The sequence below is a fragment of the Anopheles merus genome, unplaced genomic scaffold (assembly GCF_017562075.2).
Source record: "Anopheles merus strain MAF unplaced genomic scaffold, AmerM5.1 LNR4000089, whole genome shotgun sequence".
NCBI classification, from domain to species: domain Eukaryota; kingdom Metazoa; phylum Arthropoda; class Insecta; order Diptera; family Culicidae; genus Anopheles; species Anopheles merus.
This window is the reverse complement of record NW_024427669.1, coordinates 57,438-79,687: the sequence shown is the minus strand read 5'-3', so window position 1 is coordinate 79,687 and position 22,250 is coordinate 57,438. Positions and strand designations below refer to the sequence as shown.

Sequence of the window (22,250 nt, the reverse complement as noted above, 5' to 3'; positions counted from 1 at the left end):
TCAGCCTCTAATCGTAGAGAAACTGAAGTGCGCTTTCGACATGAAAGCTCCAATCCATTAGGAAGGAAAAATTAGGTTAAGAATACAGCAGCAGACACATTAAAACCCTTTTCCAATAACGTACAGGCACACCAAACAACGTGAAGTCATAGTCCTAGAGGATTTTTATTTGCTTTTCGAACTTTCCAGCAAACATGACACAAATCGCCTCAAACTGAGCGGATGATCTCAGAGACAGAGTGAAACGGTGAGGCCACTACTACACACAATAAATCTTTACATTATATCACCATTCTTGAATTGTTCACCTTTTTGTTGTGAAGAAGAAAACAGAAAAAAAGTGCGTGATGGGAGCTGAGCGATAGTGCGCGCGATCCGATTTGGTGGTCATTTTTTTATTGACATAAACGCTGCTGCTTTTTGCGGTCAACCGATCTTGACACAGCGATTTGTGTGACTCATAGCGTGATGGTGGATTGGCTCTTTCCGCAAAAGAAACACACACAGCTCGAATCAATACACATTTTCGAATTAATGTTTTTTAGAGAATCTTTAAAGCTCCCCTTGCAAGAGCCTTCGAGATTTTGAAGAATTTGCCATACCGGGTAAGAGGTTAATCCACTCTATTGCTTTGCAACACACTTTACCCTCGGATGACTCGTTTTGAGCCCCCACGTTACTCACATTTTAGTTGCGTAAAAGGCGCAAGAATGTAAAATTAAACAGAAACAAGGTGTGATAACTACGCACACCAACGGTGAGTGAGCGAACGCACCATCGTCATCATTACTATCGCCATCAAAAAGCTCAGATTTTAATCGCTCCCGTTAGGGGTATCGTTACGAAACGGTCCGAGCAGGCCACTCTGCGGGGCTGTGTTGATGGTGGCCTTATCGGTGGCGATTGTAACGGACAATGGTTGTTTGTGGATTTGGAGGGAGGAGCATGGTGTAAAAAAAAAACTATAACAAGCAATGCGTAAGGGTTTTACATAAGGTATTATCTTATCGTGTACTGTGCCGAACGAGCGAGCGCCTGCACAATGCCTATTTGTCGATTGATCAACATCAATTTCACAAGTTTACCATTTCATGACGCCGTTTGAGTTTTTTTTTTGTATTTGCAACTACTACAGAGGATAGGGACAGTACAAGTTTAAATTTATTAGAAGAGTAGAGAAGTTTTAGATGGGTTTGAATTGAAGATCGGAACACCTCACAATATATTGAATAGAGCTTTAGATGCACAGCTCAGACATTGAGTTGTGAGAACTTATGAAAATCAACGAGTTTGTGGATCCTCGAAATTCATCTATGTGCAAAAGTCTTCAAACAGGAATTTGAACAGAAATGACATTGATATCAATCTTAATACAATAGATGTTCAGGACATGTGAAGCTCCTTTACTCTGAAACTTGCAGAGATTTACAGCTCTTAGAACATCGAGACAAGTTTGCCGACGTATCCAGAAATTGGTAGTTGATGAACCTATGAAATTCTGCTAAAAGGTAATGCAATGGCTCAAAGTTCTCATACATATTCAAAGACAATCTGGAACCTAAATATATTAATCCCTGGATCATGTTTAAGAGGGTACCAAAGCAATTATTATGGGTGTTAAAGCAATTCTAGGTACTTGCGCATTTAAAGAGTACCTGAGACCTCAAGATCATTGCCTGGATCTTAATCCAAGGTCTAGAATTGATTCTTATCAATGCGCGAATTCGGTTCCATGTATATGAGAGAGCAATGGCGTAATTCTGATACAGTAGATATTCAGGACATTAGGATCTCTACTATGCTCAGTTGACTCTGACAATTTCGGAACATCAAAACATATTGGACGAAGTTTCCAGTATCCCCAATTTAAGATCTCTTCTTCGACACGCGAATACAATGACAGTAGCAGATACCATGTACTAGTCCAGCTTCGTATGTTGTGCTATTTCTTCTAAAAAGCTCTCACTGACCTTGCTCGTTTTGTTAACTGAAGAAGTTGATGGATTGAAATGCTGAGCTTATCATCCTAAATAACTACTACACTATTAGCAACAGTAAAGAAATACATTATCTACGTAAGAAAAGTGCTTTTGTGCTAAAGTGCCTTAAAGCTGAAGAGGGCCAATGGCCAAAGTCCAAAAGAATGTTAACAGAGGGACGGGATAGGATATCAAAGCAATACAAACAAAACATGTACCTTTCAGGCGGTCCAGCGTTGGATGACAGATTGTTCTCCATGAAGCCTGCGCTCGCGGAAGACGCACCAATCCACACGGAGTTCGCACGGATTGTGTGGGCCCTTACGGGGTATGTTGACTCCCTTAATCTCACTCGCTTCCTCTGTTTCCCTCCGGTATAATCTCTAATTTCCGGTGTTGCTTTGCTTTGCTTTGGTTTTGTCAGTTCCTTTGGGGAAGAAGTTCGTGTTCCTTCCCTTCCTGACAAAAACACTCCCACCGAAAGGGCGGGGTGAAAGAGTTGGCTGGGGCGGCTTGCCTACCCAAGCGTACTCATGCGTCGTTTCGCGCGCGACACACACTCCCCGCCACTTCCACACATTCATGCACTGTTCCTCCCCGTCCGTCACTGTGTGGCATTCGCTGGCAACACTGGTTGAAACGGGAGGGGAAACAAAACCACCCCCTGCTTCATATGCGGGCGGTAGTCACTCATTCACGCACTTTACTGTACTGTACGATTTGCTCAAAGACACACACACACACTGACACAAACACCTGGATACCTGCAACAATTGGGAGGACACAAGAGAAATATTAGGATTACGCATACTTGGGTAAGAAATTAACATTTAAACACATTGATCATTCATGTTTTCGTGCTTCTCTTTTTGTCACTTCCGATCGCTCTTCCATCTGTCACTTTTGACAGTCACTGTCACACAAACCGGTGCACAAACACACATTGGAGGGAATTTCTTCTCCATCATAGGAAGAAGAGGCGACAGCACACACACACACACCCTCCAGCGCCTACTTCGATCTGCACACAAATACACACGGGGAACACTCAGACACGATCGGTGGTCGTCGGGGGGCTGTCTAATTTCACCTCCAGGGGCCACAGCTACTTTCGATTTCTCACCAGCACCATTCGACAGATTTCCATCTTAATCACATTTAATTTTTCACACTCACAGGGAAGGGGGGGGGGTGAAGCATGGGATGTTTTTCCCCTGGGAGAAAGAAGGAAAGGGAGGGTGAAAAACAAATACGCCTTTTCACTATCAGTACACACACACACCGACACATACAGTTTTAAGCGAAAACGTACAACACAACGCAACAATTTTGTTTTAATGGAAAACGTTCGCTGAGATGAGGTGGTGAAAAAGTGGGTGAGGAAAAGGAGGGGGTGAGGTTGTATCACTTTCCATTGCATTCGGGTGTAGTGGGGGGAGAGGCAGTAAAAAACGTTTGCCTCGCAGCACGCACGCACGCACTTTTCCAGCCTCGTTTCCCTCAAAGTCTCTCTCCCTCTCTCTCTCTGTCTATCTGTCAGCCTCTATTGATGTTGTTGCAAATATGCGGCGCACAAAACCAACCCCCCCCCCCCTCATCCCTCCTTCCCTTGCCATCTACGGCTTTGAATTTGCACCCGATTGGCAGCAAACCACTCCCTCCCTCCGTCACTCCTTCCCGGTGATGGGAGTTCAAACTCATATGCACACAATTGCCCGGCTGATGCTCTGGGCCTGCAAAAAGGAGGTGAAGACCCACAGATGACCCTGGGCGGTGATGTGTGTGTGTGTGGTATTATTTCTTTTCACCGAGGAGGTGTAGTTTTTTGCGGTTTGTGCAGTTTTTTTTCGCTGTTGTTTGCGCTTTATCTCAAGCCTACTACTAGACTTTCACCTTTGGCGTCATCAGCATTATCATCGTCATCGTCGTCGTTGTGTCTTGGGCGACGGTATATGATAGTGGATTCGGACCCAAATGGACAAGGGAAAGAGAGAGACAAGGAGAGAGATTGCGGGGAAAGACGCAGACAAGCAGGAACAGAGATTAGAAGAAGCAATTATTTTCACAAATGGTCGACGACGATGACCTCTCCGCTGCTGCTGATGATGACCGGTTGATCCGAACCGAGGGGCCATCTAATCTAATTTAATGTTTTTTTTTACTCCCGCGTGCCCAACCCCACCCCGCTTCAAGGTTTCTAATACACTATCAATCGAAAAGGAGAGACTGCTCGGGCGGTGGGGGGGAAGGGGCTATTAATTGCCACCCGTGCTGCTCTTCCGTCCCACTCATCCCACTCAAGCTCACCCTCACTTCATTTCACCACAGCGCGCGATCACTGTGATGACGTCTGATGAATGCTTTTTTTGTATAATTTTAACCACCAAAAAAAACCCTCTTTCGGTGGTCGGTGAGGGTGTTATTAATTATTTTTGCTTTGGAAGCAACTTTTCCATAAAAAACAGGAAAAAAAGTTAATATACGCAACAACCAACCAATGGCGCCGGTCACCAGTGAGGGTGAAAATTATGTGTGAATGAAAGCGTTTGCATTTGCATTTGCAGGTGAAGTAGAGATTATCGCATTTGCGTCGGTAATTTGGTATAATATTAATAACCTGCCCATAATAACGCACTCAGCGCTACTGCTGCTAAAGGTGTTCGCTTTAAGTGGGTCTTTTTGTAGCTCTATATGCATGTTTACTGAGGTATTAGGGCGAGAAATTGTTTGATGGAGATTTATTTGCTTATTACAAAGGCACAAAGGGAAAGAGGTGTATCCATAAAAATGGAATAAAAATAATTTAAGTAATTATCTTAATGAAGAAGTCGTTTAAAATGCTTCAGTGCAAAAATTCATTCAGAAGAATATCAAAATACTGAATTTAAAGAGTCGCCACCGTGGGGACAGAAGATATAAAGGTTCAATTAACACACCCAACGTGATGATTGCCTCGTGGTACCACGATAAGTGTCAAGTGTAATACGGTCCCAGCAGTGAGATCGAATCCTGGTGTGTGTGTTTTAGTAGCAGCACCAATTCCAAACGAAAAAAATTTACAGAATACATCCATCATTGAACAATGCAAATAGAGCCTTTTGGTGCAATAGGTATAACAATGATTTTAGATTTTATATTTGTCTTTAACAAAATTCAAAAATGTATTTTAACAAAATCAACAATTCTAAAATACATTTTTAGGATTTCAATTACACTGCCAAATGACATTGAAACAAAAATGCATTAATGTAGATCCTTTCGGACCCTTTTTTATACTTCTTTCAAACTTATGAGACGTATTAAATCTTCGCAATTAGTTACATCCAAAAACCCTCACATAACATAACAACTCAAGGCTGTGTAATGAAGTGTCTGTAATCTGCTGTAAAGCAGACATTTTCTATCGGTCTATTCTTTCTATCTTTTTGTTCCCGTTCGTTTAGACTGTAAAACCGTAATCTATCTCGCTTAAAATATGTTCAACCATTTAGCCCACATATGCATATTTTAAGGCAATTGCTTAGGGCACAGTTTCCTATTCCACATCCCAACCGCCACCCGCTGCGGGGGCAAGGGATCGTGTTCTGGGTGGCACGGCATGGCTGCAGCATATGTATCTCGAGGTTTTTTTCCCCCGGGGTCCCGGGGTGCTAAATTCGTATCCAATTTGCATACACGATCTTTGTCGTGCTAGGGCCGGAAGGAACGCACACAGTGGTGTGTGTGTATGTGTGGTATGTCTTTCCAGTGTGTCTTGTTTGCTGTGCGTGCTGTGCAGTCATAGTGTGAGGAGAAACATTATTTTAAAGACTACAAAAACGATCGTTCGCAAATAACATCAAAAAATATAACAAAAAAACATGAGAAGCTATTATTTTGCTTTCCACGTCAAGGACAAACCTCACAAACGATTGAGATTCAATTAGAAAGATTAAAGATCGTGCGAAAAAATGCACAACAGCACAACAAAACAGCTACCATATGCACCACACACACTCACACACATACAGACAAGCAGACGGTGCATAACAAAGTCCACCAGTTCGGTCCAGCAGTCACTTTATAGCCCTTTTGTGCTTGCTTGCTGGTGTGCGCCACCAGGAAGGAAGGGCTGAAAGCCGGAGAATAGAACTGCGCGCTAGATTGTGCAGCAACCGTGCTACACACACAGCCAAACATGGGCCTTTACGCAAAACAAACACAACGACACAACACCATGGAGAGGGAAACATGGACATGATCGGCGGGTTGTTTTAAATGTAATAAAAAAGGAGAATTAACCGTAGTAGCACACAATATCAAATACGATTCGCGAATCAGACAAAGAGAAGCAATTTTATGTGTTAATAGTTTGGTGTTTTTTATGCATATTCGAATAAGTAAATATTAGGTCATATAAAAAGAAAATAGCACACCACCAAGCACCACGCGAGATAATGCCCAGCGCGTTTGAGGGCTGATAAAACGCTCAAAGTGAATCATTCCCCATGCATCGGTTGCTTCTGTTTGTTTCCATTAACTTATGTTCTGTTCGAAGTTTTGTGAATTGTAATAATGTGTTTATATTGGTCTCTTTTTATAATTATGGTTATGTTTTCCATTCAAGTAAATTTAACTAGTAACAACAGAATAATTTAAAATTCATCATTCGATTATTCTTCATATTTTGGTAGCAATTTTACTATCGTGGTTTAATTTGTTTCAATAGTTTTGATTCGTCCAATCGAAGGAAAAAAATTTAAATATGGTTTAATTGATCAGTCGTCTCAAAGAATACTAGTTTAAAACAAGTAACTAAAAATATTCAAAAAGCTGTAACTATCCTTAGAGCACCTGGAGTCTTTCTGCATGCATTTTAGGTTTCTCAGTACAATTCATATGAATGTTGCACTCTTCTCAATGTCCCAAAGATAAAATCTTACTAAAATTACCGAAATGTTGCACAACAAAAAAATTAAAATAAAAAATACCTTATTCAAATACGTAAATCAGATCAAACAAAAACAAACAAAAACCTACGATCAAATGAAGACCAATCGATGCTAGGCGACAATAATACGTAATTTGATGGCAGTAAGTCAAACCACCAGTAAGCCATCCCAAGTATAGTAAGTAATTGAACTTGAACTTAAAAAAATAAACTGATCGTGATTTAAGGTTAACGTGATTTTAATCGATCAAACATTGAACTGAAAAACATTTTGCGTCGAACGAGTGTTTCGGGCTACTGGCTGGCAGGAAGTTTGTCTTTCCATCGATTCGCGCGCAAGTACGATGATCTAAACATTTCTGAAACATAAACCAGCAGCCACAGCCAGGCCAGGCCAGCCAGCATTACGCGCTGGTTGGAATCTTAAACACATCACGCAGATGGAAGCAGCAGCAACAAAAAAACATACAATCATCAAACATCAATGAGAACATCGTGTGACCGTGTGCTAGTGTGTGATTGTGTGGGTGAGTTCACTACACTAAGCTCGACACACACACACACACACACACACACACACATTGCCCTTCCGAAGCTGGGAAGATGTGGTGGTAGTAGTAGTAAAAACGACTCCATCCACTTTCGCAAACGGGGATTAGTGTGTAAACCCCTCTAACAAGCATCATAAACGCAGTTTGATCGATTCATGATCGAAATCGGTTGCCAAAATGTCAAACACCCCTACGGTGGTGATAGGAACGGGAAAGAGGACACGGTTTCTCCAATTCCAACTGTCTCCATGTTTGCGTATACGGGCGCGTGCGTGTGTGTGTGTGTGTTGATAGCTCCACACAAGGGCGGCCTGCTGACGATGATGATGATGATGATGATGATGATGGTCAACAGTACTCGACAGAACGCGCGCACACACAACCAAACCGCGTTGGTGGCGTTGGAGAATGTGTGTGTGTGAGAGAGAAAGAGATGCTAAACCGTGCAGTATAAGCTAAAACAGAGCAACAAATACCAGCAGCAGCATTCCCACACGTCTTATCCCACACACTCAAGGAAACAAACAACCACACACACACACACACACACACACACCACAGCATTGCGCACATGAAACTCCACAATAGATGGCGGCTAATACACTGCACGCATACAGACACTATACACACAACGCAGCAACGCAACGTTTCCATCGTCATGGGACATCACACGCTCGCGCGCTCGCTCTCTTTCTCGCTAGGTGCTTGCGCTCACTGTCTCGCTCAAGCTCCCACACAAGGCGACGAAATCCAAGCTGCTGCTGCTGCTGCTGCTGCTTTCTACGCTACCGATCACGGGAAGACATTTTAATTGAAGTGTTTTTTTTTTTTGTAAAAACCTGTCTCTCCTTTTATCACTCACTAACTACTGGAAGACCCGCTTTTAGTGTCACAAAAGGTTTTTTTTTATATTTCAAGCACAGAATCCATTCCCGTTCAAGCAAACCCAATGCTTCTATGAAGCTACTAATACACACACAGTCACACATTCACACACCTACGAAAGAGCACACAGAGGCACGTGAGAACTGATTTCACCTTTCGTCGCCCGTGCGCAGTGTCCTGCAACTACTTTCTTGTTCTTTAACACACTCCTCGTTCCCCCTACCACACCACACAAACTACCCCATCCTTCTTTTACCCCTGCCAGCCTTACCCTACAACCCAAAAAAAAGCAAAAACGGGGCTTATTAAATTGTGTAAAACTCAGCCAAGCTCTTCTCATCCTATCACACACACTCCATGTTTTCTCACGCACTGCTGCTCCAGCCAACCGAGTGTGAGAAGAAGCGCGATCCTCACGCCGTTCTACTCACGCCTCACTTGGGCCGATGAGCGAGAGACGATCACCACCGCCACACACACACACACACACACACCCACCACCATCTCTCTTCCACAACCCTTTCCATGGGAGATGGTGAAGAAGATCGCGCAATTATGATCGAACGGAGATTGGCCTCTGAACTTTTGCGTTTAAAATTGCTTCCATCCAAGGAGAGAGAGAGAGAGATGGGAAGCAAGGCAGGCAAACCAAACACTAAAGTAGGGAAAAGAGGTATTAACATTTTCACTCGTTACTCTTTAAATCCTAGAAGGAAAGTTAATAAGAGGGGGGAATAAATAAATTTAAAAAAAAACTTTCTTCATCGTCTCCAACTCGTACACACACACACACACACAACAACGCACAAAGAATGGAGCCACCACTACACCACCACCACACACCATCCATCGGCACAGTACCAGCAATCTGAGAACACTTTCGTAAACACCTTTTTTATTTTCTATTTAATTAATTAACCATAATTTTGTTATTTTGTCAAATTAATGAAATAGATGGAATTTTAATTCACTTTTTTAAGCTGAATGCACTTTTGCAAACATCTCTCTCGCTCTCTCCAGCCAGTAGTAGCAGTAGCAGGACAGACACACAGAGCAGGCACAGACAGCATCGACTGACACACACACCACGGATTGCTTGGATTGGGTTGGTAGGCGTTGCCTTCTTACAGTCGCCGCCGGAATTCACGGTTTTCACGACGAATTGCAGTACGCATACCACGATACACACACACACACGCGACGTTTGCTGCTTCCTGCGTGCCTGCCCCGCCGAAACACGCACACACAGCACGGATTAATGAAAGGGGTAAACGAAGGGAGAGGGAGGGGGTGAAGACCATGCTACGCTACCACGTTCATCATTCATTTGGGGCATACAATACAACACACAAATAAAAAAATAAAACACCGCTTACGGAGAAACTATAAACACACACCTACACAAACACACAGTTACAGACTTAAGGGACTTTTGGGGGAAAACCGTTTTTCCAGCTTCTCGTTTACCTTCCCGTTTTTTCACCCCGCAAGCAACTTTGTGGACACAGCTAACACACCAACAAATCGTTTCACACACGCGCGCGCACACACACACGCGCACACGCCCAACCACGGGGCCACGGAGAACGGAAACGGGATGATGTCAATATTATAAAAGAAACCTTTATACCTTCGCCTCTATCTTTACTCACACAGAAACACATACACACACAAACACGATTGGGGGATATGTGTAAACCAACGAGCACAACGGCAGCAGGCACGCACGCACAAATTGTGTGTATTGGGTGAACAATAGGGGAACAAACAACTGAAACTCGGCGGCAGGGCTGGTGCACGCACGGCTGCGATGCATTCGATCGCAACTCGCTTCGCTCACTGTGTCTGCTTAGTTGTCTCTATGTGTGTACCGTAGAAGATGTGCGTGAAGCAGCCCACTAGCAGCGACAGTGTGTACACGTCCTACCCGCTCGCGTGGTGCTGGGAAAATAACGGCGAGAAAAAGACAGCACCAGCGCCGGGCCCGATTCCGTCGTGCGCTCCGCGTGTTTCTTCTTCTTCTTGTTGGGTTTGCTTTTGCACAAGTCGCTTGCTATGCTACACAGGGAGTGAGAGCGAGAAAGAGAGAAAGAAAGAGAGAGAGAGAAAGAAAGAGAGAGAGAGAAAGATAATGAGAGAGAGAGAGAGAGAAACTGATGGGCAGATGTCGATGGGTTGGTGTTGGTGAACGCCGCCCGATGCCCATGATTGGACAGGTTTCGTTAAATACCCAAGCAGCGGAATTGCTTCACTTGACGAAGATTTACTTTTCAAAGCGAAGATTGTTTAATTTCTGTACCGTGGAGGGTTGTAAAAATTAAATTGAAGCTTTGGCTTTTTTTCTATTGCTAAACTGATGGTTGGAACAACTTTGGACAATAATTCATGAGAATAAAATGTTATATTTTAAATAAATTTTTATAAATTTACTAAAAACTCTCTATTCATATGTGATATATAAACGCCTCATTTTGGTGGCAAACATCAGAAAAAACAACAATGCAACACATTTAATGTAAAATATAATACTATGAAAACGTGTAAAAAATAATAATAAAATAGAATTCTCTTGTTCGGCCCATTTTTCATAGACGACGTTGTGCACTAAGGGTTACACATTCGTAGATTTATTAATTTAAAAAAACACTTCTATTCGATTTTGTATCATTCTTAGCCATTTACAGGTAGTCCCTGAGATACACGATACCTCTTATACCCGTTTTTCTAAATTTGACAGTTCTTTGAGTAAATTGTACTAATTTGACACATCAATTGTCAAATGTCAAAAATTTCCCTTTTGATCGAATGTTAAAAACCATTTCAAAAGGTTTAAAAGGTTTAAATTCAGTCAGAATCAAATCAAATAATTAAATAAGTGGCAAAAACCACCCCCAACTTGCAAAATTACACAAACATTAGTGATATTTAGGCTGGAAATCACGAGATTCGACTTACGCGGTATTTTGTGGCCGTTTTCAGTCCCCATTAACCTTGAGGACCACCTGTGCATGGAATTTACAACACAAACAGACGATACAATTGAACATTTATTGTTTAATCAACTGGAACCCGCGTGCTCGAAAAGGGATCTTTTAATAGGATAAGAACCTCACAATAATCCTTCCGCAAGCGCAACGCAAAACAAAATCCCCGGGATTTTTTTTAAATTTCAAGCTTCCCTCCCCTTACAATCATTTCCCATCGCAAGTCTTGCGGGTAATCTTTCGCCCTATCCAATCGTACTCCTGGCTGTTGTCTAGCTCGGAATCCTCCGAACTGTTGTCCGAGTCGGAATCATCCTCATCGTACGAGCCCATGCCCGGCAGTATCCCGATTACCCGCATGGCCAGGTTCGGGCCCTTCTTTGCAATGCTCGTTGTGGTGGTTGGGCTGGACGTTTCCTTTTCTTCCGGTGCTCCTACACCGTTGGTTGTGGTCGGTGCCGGTACTGGCAGCTTCTCGGCCGGCTCCTCCTTCGGTTCGTTGTCCGGTTCCGCCTTCCGCTTGCGCACCACGCCGGCTAGTATTTGCTTCTGGCTGAGCCGTGTGCTGCTGATCGGTGCTTTGGCGGGTTTCGGTTTCGACACTTGCTGCTGTATTTGCTGAAAAATCGAGGGCAAAGCATATGTTACACTCGAAACTCGGAAATTAAATTATAGCATTGATGCCCTGCTTTACCTCGTCTAACCGTTTTTCCTGCAGCGTGGCAACCTTGGCCCGAAACTCGTTCAGCTCTTTCTGTTCCTCCAGGTGGGCCTGCCGTTCCGCTTGCATTCGATTTTTGTCCACCAAATCTAGAAACTCCACCTCATCGTCGTCTAACCCTTTGATCATGTTCTCTGTAGAAGGAAAAAAATGGATATTCGTTCAAATTGCAGCCCCAATCTCCAATGCCAAACGTGACTTACTGAGTTTGTGCGCTTCCTCGAACTCGCTGTCTTTCTTTTGTTTCTGCTCCTGCAGCCTTTCGTACAGTGACCGCGGGTCATACTCATCCTCGGGAGCCTCTGCCGAATTTGGGGGGAATGGTGCCAAATGAAAATGTAATCCGAACAATCATCCACCACCAACCACAACACATACCTTCGGGCTGATCGGCTGTCCTAACCTTTTCCCATTCCTCTTGCCGTTTGCGACGTGCTTCGGCCAGCTCCGTCTCGGTCACGAATCCACTCGCCATGGTAGAATGCAGGGCAGATGAAAGGGTTTAGGCGAAAAAAACGGTGGAATAAAGCAGCACTAAATCCGGAGCAGCAGAGGGAAAGATGGACAGCAATCGATCGATTTGTTTATGTTTATCCCCAAGCAGCGGAGGACGGGACCCTGATTGACATGCGAAAACGTCAAACAAAGCGTTTCGTCAAACGTCACCAAATCTGCTACTTGGGACGTAAATGTAAACAAACTGAATAAGTTGCTTATCTTTCTACTGCAGGTTCTAGTTTCTGCGGTGATATTGTATTTTTAAGGAGAAAGATTATCATTGATTAGTCGAAACGGTTCCTGTTGTTGCATTCAACACAACATCACAAGACCACCCACCTTTAAACGAACGGTTACGTGGTTGACAAGCCGAGAACGGCATTCCATACCTGTCAGTCAGTGTCGGCTTCAGCCAAAGAGAAAGTTGTTTTGCAAGCCCAGTGCTAGCAAGCCGATTGGCCATTCTCTGCCCAAGTCGCGCTCACAGCACAGCGCATTCCACGCTGGCAACATATTAAGGCGGAAGTATCTGTGGCCGTAGAAAAACGGGAACCATTGTGTTGCCATCAAGCAAACCATGCTCTTCAAGTGAACGTGAACAACGTGGTTTGCCAGACATTTGCGCTTCGTAGTTTGAACCACGTTCTGCTCAACGATGGGTGGTCCGGTGGGTGAGGTGAGTGTAGCCCAGCAGTACGTGGCACCAAATGAAACCAAACATTAGCGAAAGTCACCAGCAACGTGATCCGGTCAAGGTCAAGCGAATAACTTCCCGGTTCAGTGGCCATCATGTTGTGGCTGGGTGCTCTTACTGTTATCTAAACAATGCCAGTTATCTCTAAACAATGCGTCTCATACGTATTTATGTATCTGTGTGTGTCTGTTTTCTCTCTTACTCTTCCCTTTTTTTTAGGAGGAACTGTCCCTGTACGATCCGGCACTGCTGCTCAGCCTAAACTTCTTCGATTCGCCCGCTAACTTTAACCCGCGCATCTCGGCGGCCGCACCGGGCGAAGTTTGGCTGAAGGTGCGACCCCTGCAAACTGGCGATTTCCATCGCGGCTTCCTGCAAATTCTGTCCCAGCTGACGAAAGTGGGCGATGTTTCGCTTACACAATTTCTCAGTAAGTGAAAGGGGGAACAACAGCAGCAGCAGCAGCAGCAGCAACTGTTGTTTCGTGATCATGACATTAAACTGTTTTGCTTCCTTCCTTCCTTTCTCCTTTTTTTGCACAGATCGCTTTGCACAAATGCGTGCCAGCGGCGACTACTACGTAACGGTGATTGTCGACACGCGGTACGACAAAATCATTGGCAGTGCAACGCTGGTGCTCGAGCGGAAGTTTATACACGGCTGTGCAACCCGGGGCCGGCTCGAGGATGTCGTTGTGGACGATACGTACCGTGGCAAGCAGCTGGGAAAATTGTAATTGCGCTTATACAGATGATTAATGTGCTAAGATTAATGTGTGTCTTCTTTCCATTTCAAATCCACAGAATTGTGGTCACGGTCAGCCTGCTGGCCAAGGAGCTCGGCTGCTACAAGATGTCGCTGGACTGCAAGGACAAGCTCATACCTTTCTACAAATCGATCGGCTACACGCTGGAACCGGGCAATGCCAACACGATGAACATCCGGTACGAGGCGACCACGCGAAGCATCGGGCGCAATGCAGCGGCCGCGGGCAACCAGCCCGAAGACACGGAACCATCCTGACAATTAGCCGCCAGTGCTGCTACCCCAAGTAAATCCAAGCTCTAGATTGCACCTGGTCGCGCTTTAGTTAAACATGGTTGTGTGTTTGCTTTGTCTGCACTTTGCCCGGTAGGGTGTGACATGTTTTGCTTTTGTACTTGCAATTGGATTTACTTTCGTACGGAGGGGAAGCGCATCGCTTGCTTGCTTGCTTGATTTAGCGCAAGGTTTTGTTACATTCTTTAAAAAGGATTTTAAAGAAACGTTATTAAAACGCTTTGTGCTGAGCAGCAAGTGCCCCTCGTAGCAGCATCTGGTACATAACACGGATTTGTTTTTAAATTTTTTTTTATCGTCTCATTTTATGTATTCTTTTCGGTGCTTGGGTTTCTGGGTAGTCAAATAAAAAAAGCTTTAAAAGCTGCTTTACACTTATAATTATGTTTGCTTTTACATTGAAGGGAAATGTGTCCAATTTGTTGGTTGTTTGGCTCTCTGATAGATTTCTTAGTAGAGAAAATTCCATTAGAAACTTGGCTTTCTTTCCAGCATATACCAATCATTAATAATATTATTTTCCAAGTTTTTTTAAATTGTTTTTTTTTGTCCATTTGTCTACGTCTTCGTCGTCATATATTTTTCATTCCTTGTCATTTGGTTGAGTTCAACGATGTTAGACAGATCACTGTTATCAATTTGAATTACTTTATGAATGAAGTCTTTATGGATCTTTAAGATCGATTCGCTAGCGAAAAGTGTGATGAAGTTGTTTAATTTTTTGCTAATAGTTTTTCAAAAGTAATCAATTTTGCTCAGACACAATGCTGCGCAATCAAATTTTAAGGATTCCCTCATACTAGTCGTGGAATTGATTCTGAACCCATATTGGTCCACGAACCATTTACGAACCAAAACCGATCCTTGAACTGATCACGAGCCTTTACCGGTCGTAGAACAGATCATTGGAACTGATATTGAACCTATACCTGCCGTCGAACCAATCTCGAACCCATACCAGTCATATAAGAACCAGTTATATAATTGAAACCGAATCCATACTGATTCTGGAACTGTTAACAAACCTATACGCTACTGGAACCGATCGAACAGATCACGAATTCATAGATGTCCTGGAACGGATACTAAACTCATGCCTGTCTTGGAACCAATCACCAAAAAATCCAATCGGCCTTGGAACTGATACTGAATCCACATCGGTATTGAAATAGTCCTCGATTTTATTACTTCCAAGCGTGAACCAGTTTCGATCCTGAAATCGGTACAGTTCGTGTACCGATCCATTTACTGATTCCATAGCAATTTTTCTTCCTCTTGAACTACAAGTTGTAGGGAAGAGAGAGAATTTTCATAATGCGAATAATTGTATCAGAAAAAATAAATATACATATATAGGCAAATATTTATTTAAAAAATTTTTATTTTACCTTTTTTGCCAGTAAAAGTATGCAAAAGAAAGAAAACAAATTCGTTTTTAAATCGATTCATTTTTGCAACCTTTCCCAGATTGTCCGAAACACACTGCGCTATCAAAACAGTAGCAAATTTGTTACTTGGGCGATAGTTGCACAATGTCAACTTGACAGCACACAGCCTGTCTCGCTCTATCAACCCTACAGCATATCGTTCTGCTCGCTCCGACATACGGGCCAGTTCGCCTTGACTGCAACGAAAACAATTCCTCGCGCCTGCCTCTTATTCCTTCCCTTTACTCGTCTCTTCCATCATTCAACACAACCATCCATTCCGTCATTGTGTTGATTGCTCCACTCACAACAGAGTAAAAGTCATCGTCGCGCCGTGGTGCAGCGGAGCAAACGATAGATTTGGTGTTTTTCCCCAGCAAGTGCACCAACAAATTTCCTCCGTGCACTAGTCGCACGGCTCTGTGAAGTACAAATTCAGGTTGTCCCGGCCGCCATGATACTGCAGAATCATCTCGAGCACGGCGTGCGCGTTAAAGTGGGCCAGCACTTCGGAACGGTTCGATACGTGGGCGAGGTAAGCAACAATCCATCCCCCCCGTGCAGTGTGTGAAGCAACACACGGAAAATTTGCAGATGTGTACAAGTTTCCGTTTTTCTCGGTCCATTTTCACCCCAACACAGGTGCCAAACACGGAAGGCGAATGGATTGGCATCGAATGGGACGATCCGGAGCGGGGTAAACACTCGGGCTCGGTCAACGGGGTGCAGTACTTCCAGACGAGGTAGCGTATGGGGCGACGGTGGTGGTGACTCATCGACGTCACCATACTGTAGCCATCGACCCGTAACCATTGGTGACGGGTTGATCAAGCGTAAACATTTGCGACGGTGAACTTGATACAGCGTTTGTTTTTCTCATCCATCTCCCTTATATGGCTCCGGGTTTTTTTTTATGGTCAGATCTCCCAAGGCAGGCTCGATGATCCGCAGCGAGAAGCTCGCCAAATTCCAAACGCTCGAGCAAGCCATCACGGAGAAGTACATCAGCACGGAGGACACGCTGCGGCTCGACTCGGAGATGATCCGGGCGGTGCAGAAGCAACTCCATGCACCGCTGTTCGAGATCGTCGGCATGGAGAAGGTGGGCGGTAAGCAGAGCAATCTGCAGCAGCTGGTTGACGTCTCGGTGCGCTACTGTCCGGTGAATGCGGCCGGCGATCTGAGCAGCTTCGTCAACCTGCAGATGCTGGACGTGTCGTCGACGCTCCTGTGGAACTGGACCGTCGTGGCGAGCATTGCCGAGCAGATACCGACCCTGCAGGAACTAAATCTATCGTGAGTGAAGGAAGCCTTAGCCGTGTAGTGCAATATTAACAAAATTTCGTTTTCGATCGGCCCGCAGGAACAACCGGTTTGTCGATCCGTACGAGGAGCAGATCAGCATGTTGGCGCAGAAGTTTCAAAACATTCGCAAAATCATTCTACGCAGCTGTGCGCTTGGATCGTGGAGTGAGGTCGTACGGCTGGCACGCATGTGGCCCGCGATCGAGTACCTTTCGCTCGAGCAGAACGAGATCGGGTACGTCGAGGACGAGGCACCGTACATTGTAGCGCTCAGCCGGCTGAAGCATCTGGATCTGCAGAACAACTCGGTGTGTGACGTCGAGTCGGTACGCAATCTGGGCAAACTGCCCGCCCTCGAGGAGCTGCTGCTGAACGGGAACGGTATCCGGGAGGTGCGCTTCTCCGAGGACTGTCCGCACAACGAGAAGGTGGACCTGTTTCGGCAGCTGCGCACGATCTATCTGCGGGAAAATCCGCTCCAGGACCAGTGCAGCACGTTCAACGAGCTCGATAAGCTGGCCCGCCTCGAGCACGTCACGCTCGATCCCGATCCGTCCGTCAGCTACGAGGAGACGGTGGCCCGCATCGTCGGCTCGATCGCTGGCCTGTGCATGTTCAACCGGTCCACGATCAGCGAAAAGCTGCGCCGCGACTCCGAGTGCGACATGTGGAAGCTGTACGCGAACCAGTGGGCGGAGGTGCGCAACGATGCGCAGCGGCTGAAGGCGTTCTTCAAATCGCACCGCATGTATCCGCGCGTGATGGAGCGTAAGTGATTTTTGATTTTCCTTTCCTTTTTTATCAACAACCACCGGAAACAATCGATTCACCATTTTTGTTGTTGTTTTGCTTTTCAGGGCTGGGCAGTCCGGAGCAGTTTCTACCCGACACGCGCAAGGTTACGAACATGATCCATCTGCAGCTGCTGAACGAAACGACGGCCGAGCGGCGGGACAAGAAGGTGCCGAAGCGCATCAACCTGCACACGCTGCAGAATCTGATCGTGAAGCTGTTCGGGCTGCCGGACAGTACGTCCTCGCTGCGGCTGTACCTGCTCGACCGGAAGCGGAAGGTGCGCATACCGCTCGAAAACCATGGCAAAAGTTTGGACTTTTACTCGGTGGAGGACAACGATACGATCGTGTTTGAGTAGATTGTCGAATCTGTGTTGTTCTCTCGTGGCGTCTCTGACGCTGCAAACACTCCTTTCTGATAGTCTGTTTTTGATGTACCGTCTTTTTTTTACACATATATGTTATCTTTGCTCGTCACGTTTAAATGCTGTTAAACACACTCACTCACTCAAATTGTGTCCTGCGCTCGTTTGGCAGGATGCGCTTACCGTTTTTAACGTAGAATGCAAACGGTTCTTCTATTCAAACAGCCCTTTTTTTATTTAACTCTAATAAAAATGCGCGCACACACACAGCTGCTTATTCAGTGTGATGTGTAAGTTATGTTTAAAACAGGATCGATAGTACTTATTGTAACGAAACGGGACGAAAGAAACATTGTTTACTTCTTAGTAAATTTGCGTAGCTTGCATAAATCTCTCTCAAATCCAAATGATGGTTTTCAATCATCATATTTTCGATTTTATGGACGCTTTACCATACAAATAATGAAGGAAGTCACTTGATGCTGCAAAAACTGCTCCAAAGGCAGTAACGAAAGATTATGGAATGGCAACAAATAACCTGATACGGTACAATTCTGTTACAGAAAAAGTTAAGGTTTAAAAGATCAATCTTAATCACTCAATCGTTTGTAAATCTGTTTGCACCGGGAGGGAAATTTCTATTTCGTGGTAACGAGTTGTTTGAATGAATTAGTGATAAAGAAAAGCATATGCAATCACGGTTTAAAACCGTCTTATCACCAACAAATCAATTAGCTGCCTAGATCTTTTTCATTGATGAAGATTGATCAAACCGCTGGATGCGGCAAAGTACTAAAATTTCACTCGTAGCGAGATGGTAGTGTCTAAGGAGGTAGTTGAGCTTACTACACGGGGGGATTAATGAGGTACAGCATCGCTACGGATGCGTTGCGGCTTTAAGAAATGTTGCATTCATGCAGAAATTTGTTTGTATAGGGTGGAAAATCCACTATATATTTTGACGAATCATTTTGACAGCACTAGAGCATAGATCATTTCAATAACCAAGAATAGTGAGATCTTTGTGAGATTGCCTTTACTGTATAGACTTTTTTCAAAGAGATTTTGCCTTTAGAGCTGTTGGCGAATTAGTATTTACGAATATTAATCATGATTTTGATGTAATCAGTAATCATTGCATCATGAAAGTCTTTAGCAACAATAATAATAATAAATCTGATAAGTTCTTCGTTCGTTGTTTTTTCTACAAGTTCTTCTACTCTAAGCTAGTTCAATATAAAAGCAAGGCAAGGCTGGCTGTTTCCCAGTATCAGTATGATACTCTGTGTGAACTAGTTATCAACTTAGGTCTTGAGTTTTGTTCGAGATGATCATGTGTACAACTTTGTTATACGTTGCTGTGCTATTGATATTCCATGTGGAAACTGATGCTCAAAACGTTACAGTACCTTCTCGAGATAGAGTTGAACACCGGACAAAGGAAGTCTGGCTGCAACAACTACTGTTACGAACTTACAAGATCAAACAGAAACAGTCCTATATTACTGAGATCATTAACCAAATATTGCAGCAAATGAAACGCAATCAAGAGTCCATCGAAAAGAAATTTACATACAAGGAGAGGCTATCGAAGAGATTACAAATGACCATAAGCCTACTGAGGGATATGATAGGCCAGAATCTTACCGCTCTGGAAATTCAATCAAATCTCGCGAAAAAGAATGTTGAACCAATGATCGACAAGAAGGAGCATTCAGAAGGAATAACATCAACCATCATCCGTAGCATCAGTCATCACAGCGAGGCTTTGGCTCATAAACGTGCCTCGCTGCAGAGTTATTCGTCTACCATCCTGAAGGAAAGACAGTCCCTCGATCACCAGTTATCACACCTGGAGGAGCAGTCAGAAGGGTCAACATCAAGTATCAGCGAAAGCATCAATCATCAGAGTAAATTTTTGGCTCATAACAGCGCCACGCTGAAGAGTCGTTCGTCTACCATCCTGAAGGAAAGACAGTCTCTTGATCACCAGCTATCACACCTGGAGGAGCAGTCAGAAGGAATAACATCAACCATCAGTCATCAGAGTGAGACTTTGGCGCATGACCGTGCCACGCTGCAGAGTTATTCGTCTACCATCCTGAAGGAAAGACAGTCTCTTGATCACCAGCTATCACACCTGGAGTAGCAGTCAGAAGGGTCAACATCAAGTATCAGCGAAAGCATCAATCATCAGAGTAAATCTTTGGCTCATAACAGTGCCACGCTGAAGAGTCGTTCGTCTACCATCCTGAAGGAAAGACAGTCTCTTGATCACCAGCTATCACACCTGGAGGAGCAGTTAGAAAGATCAACATCAACCATCAGTCATCAGAGTGAGACTTTGGCGCATGATCGTGCTACGCTGCAGAGTTATTCGTCTACCGTCTTGAAGGAAAGACAGTCTCTTGATCACCAGCTATCACACCTGGAGTAGCAGTCAGAAGGGTCAACATCAAGCATCAGTCATCAGAGTAAATCTTTGGCTCATAACAGCGCCACGCTGAAGAGTCGTTCGTCTACCATCCTGAAGGAAAGACAGTCTCTTGATCACCAGCTATCACACCTGGAGGAGCAGTCAGAAAGATCAACATCAAGCATCAGTGATCAGAGTGAGACTTTGGCGCATGATCGTGCTACGCTGCAGAGTCATTCGTCTACCGTCCTGAAGGAAAGACAGTCCCTCGATCACCAGCTATCACACCTGGAGGAGCAGTCAGAAGGGTCAACATCAAGCATCAGTCATCAGAGTGAGACTTTGGCGCATGACCGTGCCACGCTGCAGAGTTATTCGTCTACCGTCTTGAAGGAACTAGAGTCTGTAGATCACCACCATTTGTCCCTGAAGTACCATTCAGAAGGGTCAACATCAAGCATCCGCCGACGCGTCAATCTGCAGAGTGAAACTATGACTAAGACACAGGAGAGTCAATCGTCTACCGTAATGAAGGAACGACCGTCCGTCTATCAGCAGCTATCACAGTTGAGAGAACTATCACAAGAGTCAACATCAAGCATCAGTCGAAGTATTTTCCGAAAGAATGAAACTATCGCTCAAAACCTTCCAACGCTACAGAGTCAATCAGTGTCAACCAGCTGAGTGAAATTTTGAATCAAACCCATACAGAGCTACAGGCACAAATGCTGCTATGATATGAAGTGAAGGCCATTGCTAGCGTCACTTTCATGCATTCACCCAAAACAATCTCTATAGGTATGGTCACATCTATCATGCTCAAGAATGATTATTAGCATCCTGAAAATTGTTTACCAACAAAAGAAATAAAAGTCGATTAAAAGAGATTTGAGGGGTTGGAATGGTTGATTTCTCAGACAACGTTTACTATTATCACATGCATGGTAATTTTTTAGCGTTCTCACTGGTCACTACCGCAGTTGTCCATGCAAACACTTGATTAATTAAATTCAATCATTGTTTGGAGAAACGTTAGGGTAAATTGGTATTGAACAATCAAATTTCATCAAATCTTCCAAAAGCAGAAGTAAAAGAAGAAGAAGAAGATGATGATGATGAATAAGTAAGGCAAAAACGTCCTTTCGAGGTTGACACTTACACATTTGATTGTACATTAGTACTATTCAGTTGAATGCGACTTCTTGTAGAAGTGATAGCAATTCTGCAAGGTATACCTTTAAATAAATAAATAAATAAATGTTTATCTATTTATTTAATTTTGTAGATTGTCCGCCTAAGGGTTAACAATTTTTGGCTTAAAAAACTAAGTAGAGGAAGGAATGTCCGGGTTAACGAATTATGGAGTGGGACGGATGATAGTGTTGAGAATGAGGAGCAGAAACGGAAAGGTGGGATATGGTAGTCGAAGAGATCGGAGTGGTCATTTTGGCCGTAACGGGCTCGGCGAAATTCAATGTAGAGGGGAGCTCTGGAGCGTAAGGGCCGAGACGGAACATAAAGCGAGGTATAAGCGACAAGAGTTAGGGGTTATCGCAAGGAGATCCAAATAATTCAAGTTTAAAGGAAGTTGTTTCACGACAAACGAACCAGCACGGGTAAGCCTGGTAATAGAGTATTTTTA

At 44.1% G+C, this 22,250-nt stretch overlaps 3 protein-coding genes across 3 annotated transcripts; 2 read left to right on the top strand and 1 right to left on the bottom strand.

Moving 5' to 3' along the window:
* Positions 1–11,374: 11,374 nt before the first annotated feature.
* Positions 11,375–12,653, bottom strand: LOC121601423 (PSME3-interacting protein-like). The gene is made up of 4 exons (XM_041930239.1): positions 12,429–12,653; positions 12,254–12,352; positions 12,024–12,184; positions 11,375–11,947 (listed from the first exon to the last, which is right to left on the bottom strand). Exons 1-4 carry the CDS (start codon positions 12,523–12,525, stop codon positions 11,537–11,539), a joined length of 768 nt encoding a protein of 255 aa, XP_041786173.1. The 5' UTR covers positions 12,526–12,653; the 3' UTR covers positions 11,375–11,536.
* Positions 12,654–12,781: 128 nt separating this feature from the next.
* On the top strand, positions 12,782–14,682 carry LOC121601424 (probable glucosamine 6-phosphate N-acetyltransferase). Its single transcript, XM_041930240.1, has 4 exons — positions 12,782–13,224; positions 13,462–13,672; positions 13,785–13,974; positions 14,046–14,682. The coding sequence occupies exons 1-4, from the start codon at positions 13,204–13,206 to the stop codon at positions 14,263–14,265; spliced, it is 642 nt and encodes a 213-aa protein (XP_041786174.1). The 5' UTR covers positions 12,782–13,203; the 3' UTR covers positions 14,266–14,682.
* Positions 14,683–15,907: 1,225 nt separating this feature from the next.
* LOC121601425 (tubulin-specific chaperone E-like) lies at positions 15,908–18,504 on the top strand. The gene is made up of 5 exons (XM_041930241.1): positions 15,908–16,263; positions 16,371–16,471; positions 16,650–17,024; positions 17,092–17,801; positions 17,891–18,504. The coding sequence occupies exons 1-5, from the start codon at positions 16,183–16,185 to the stop codon at positions 18,184–18,186; spliced, it is 1,563 nt and encodes a 520-aa protein (XP_041786175.1). The 5' UTR covers positions 15,908–16,182; the 3' UTR covers positions 18,187–18,504.
* Positions 18,505–22,250: the final 3,746 nt, after the last annotated feature.

Coding starts and splice junctions, on each gene's coding strand:
- LOC121601424 (XM_041930240.1), top strand. CDS start 13,204: ATGGGTGGTCCGGTGGGTGAG. Junction 13,225..13,461: donor TGGGTGGTCCGGTGGGTGAG/GTGAGTGTAGCC, acceptor CCTTTTTTTTAG/GAGGAACTGTCCCTGTACGA. Junction 13,673..13,784: donor TTCGCTTACACAATTTCTCA/GTAAGTGAAAGG, acceptor TTTTTTGCACAG/ATCGCTTTGCACAAATGCGT.
- LOC121601423 (XM_041930239.1), bottom strand. CDS start 12,525: ATGGCGAGTGGATTCGTGACCGAGACGGAGCTGGCCGAAGCACGTCGC. Junction 12,353..12,428: donor GACAGCCGATCAGCCCGAAG/GTATGTGTTGTG, acceptor CAAATTCGGCAG/AGGCTCCCGAGGATGAGTAT. Junction 11,948..12,023: donor AGGAAAAACGGTTAGACGAG/GTAAAGCAGGGC, acceptor TCGATTTTTCAG/CAAATACAGCAGCAAGTGTC.
- LOC121601425 (XM_041930241.1), top strand. CDS start 16,183: ATGATACTGCAGAATCATCTCGAGCACGGCGTGCGCGTTAAAGTGGGC. Junction 16,264..16,370: donor CGGTTCGATACGTGGGCGAG/GTAAGCAACAAT, acceptor ACCCCAACACAG/GTGCCAAACACGGAAGGCGA. Junction 17,025..17,091: donor CTGCAGGAACTAAATCTATC/GTGAGTGAAGGA, acceptor ATCGGCCCGCAG/GAACAACCGGTTTGTCGATC.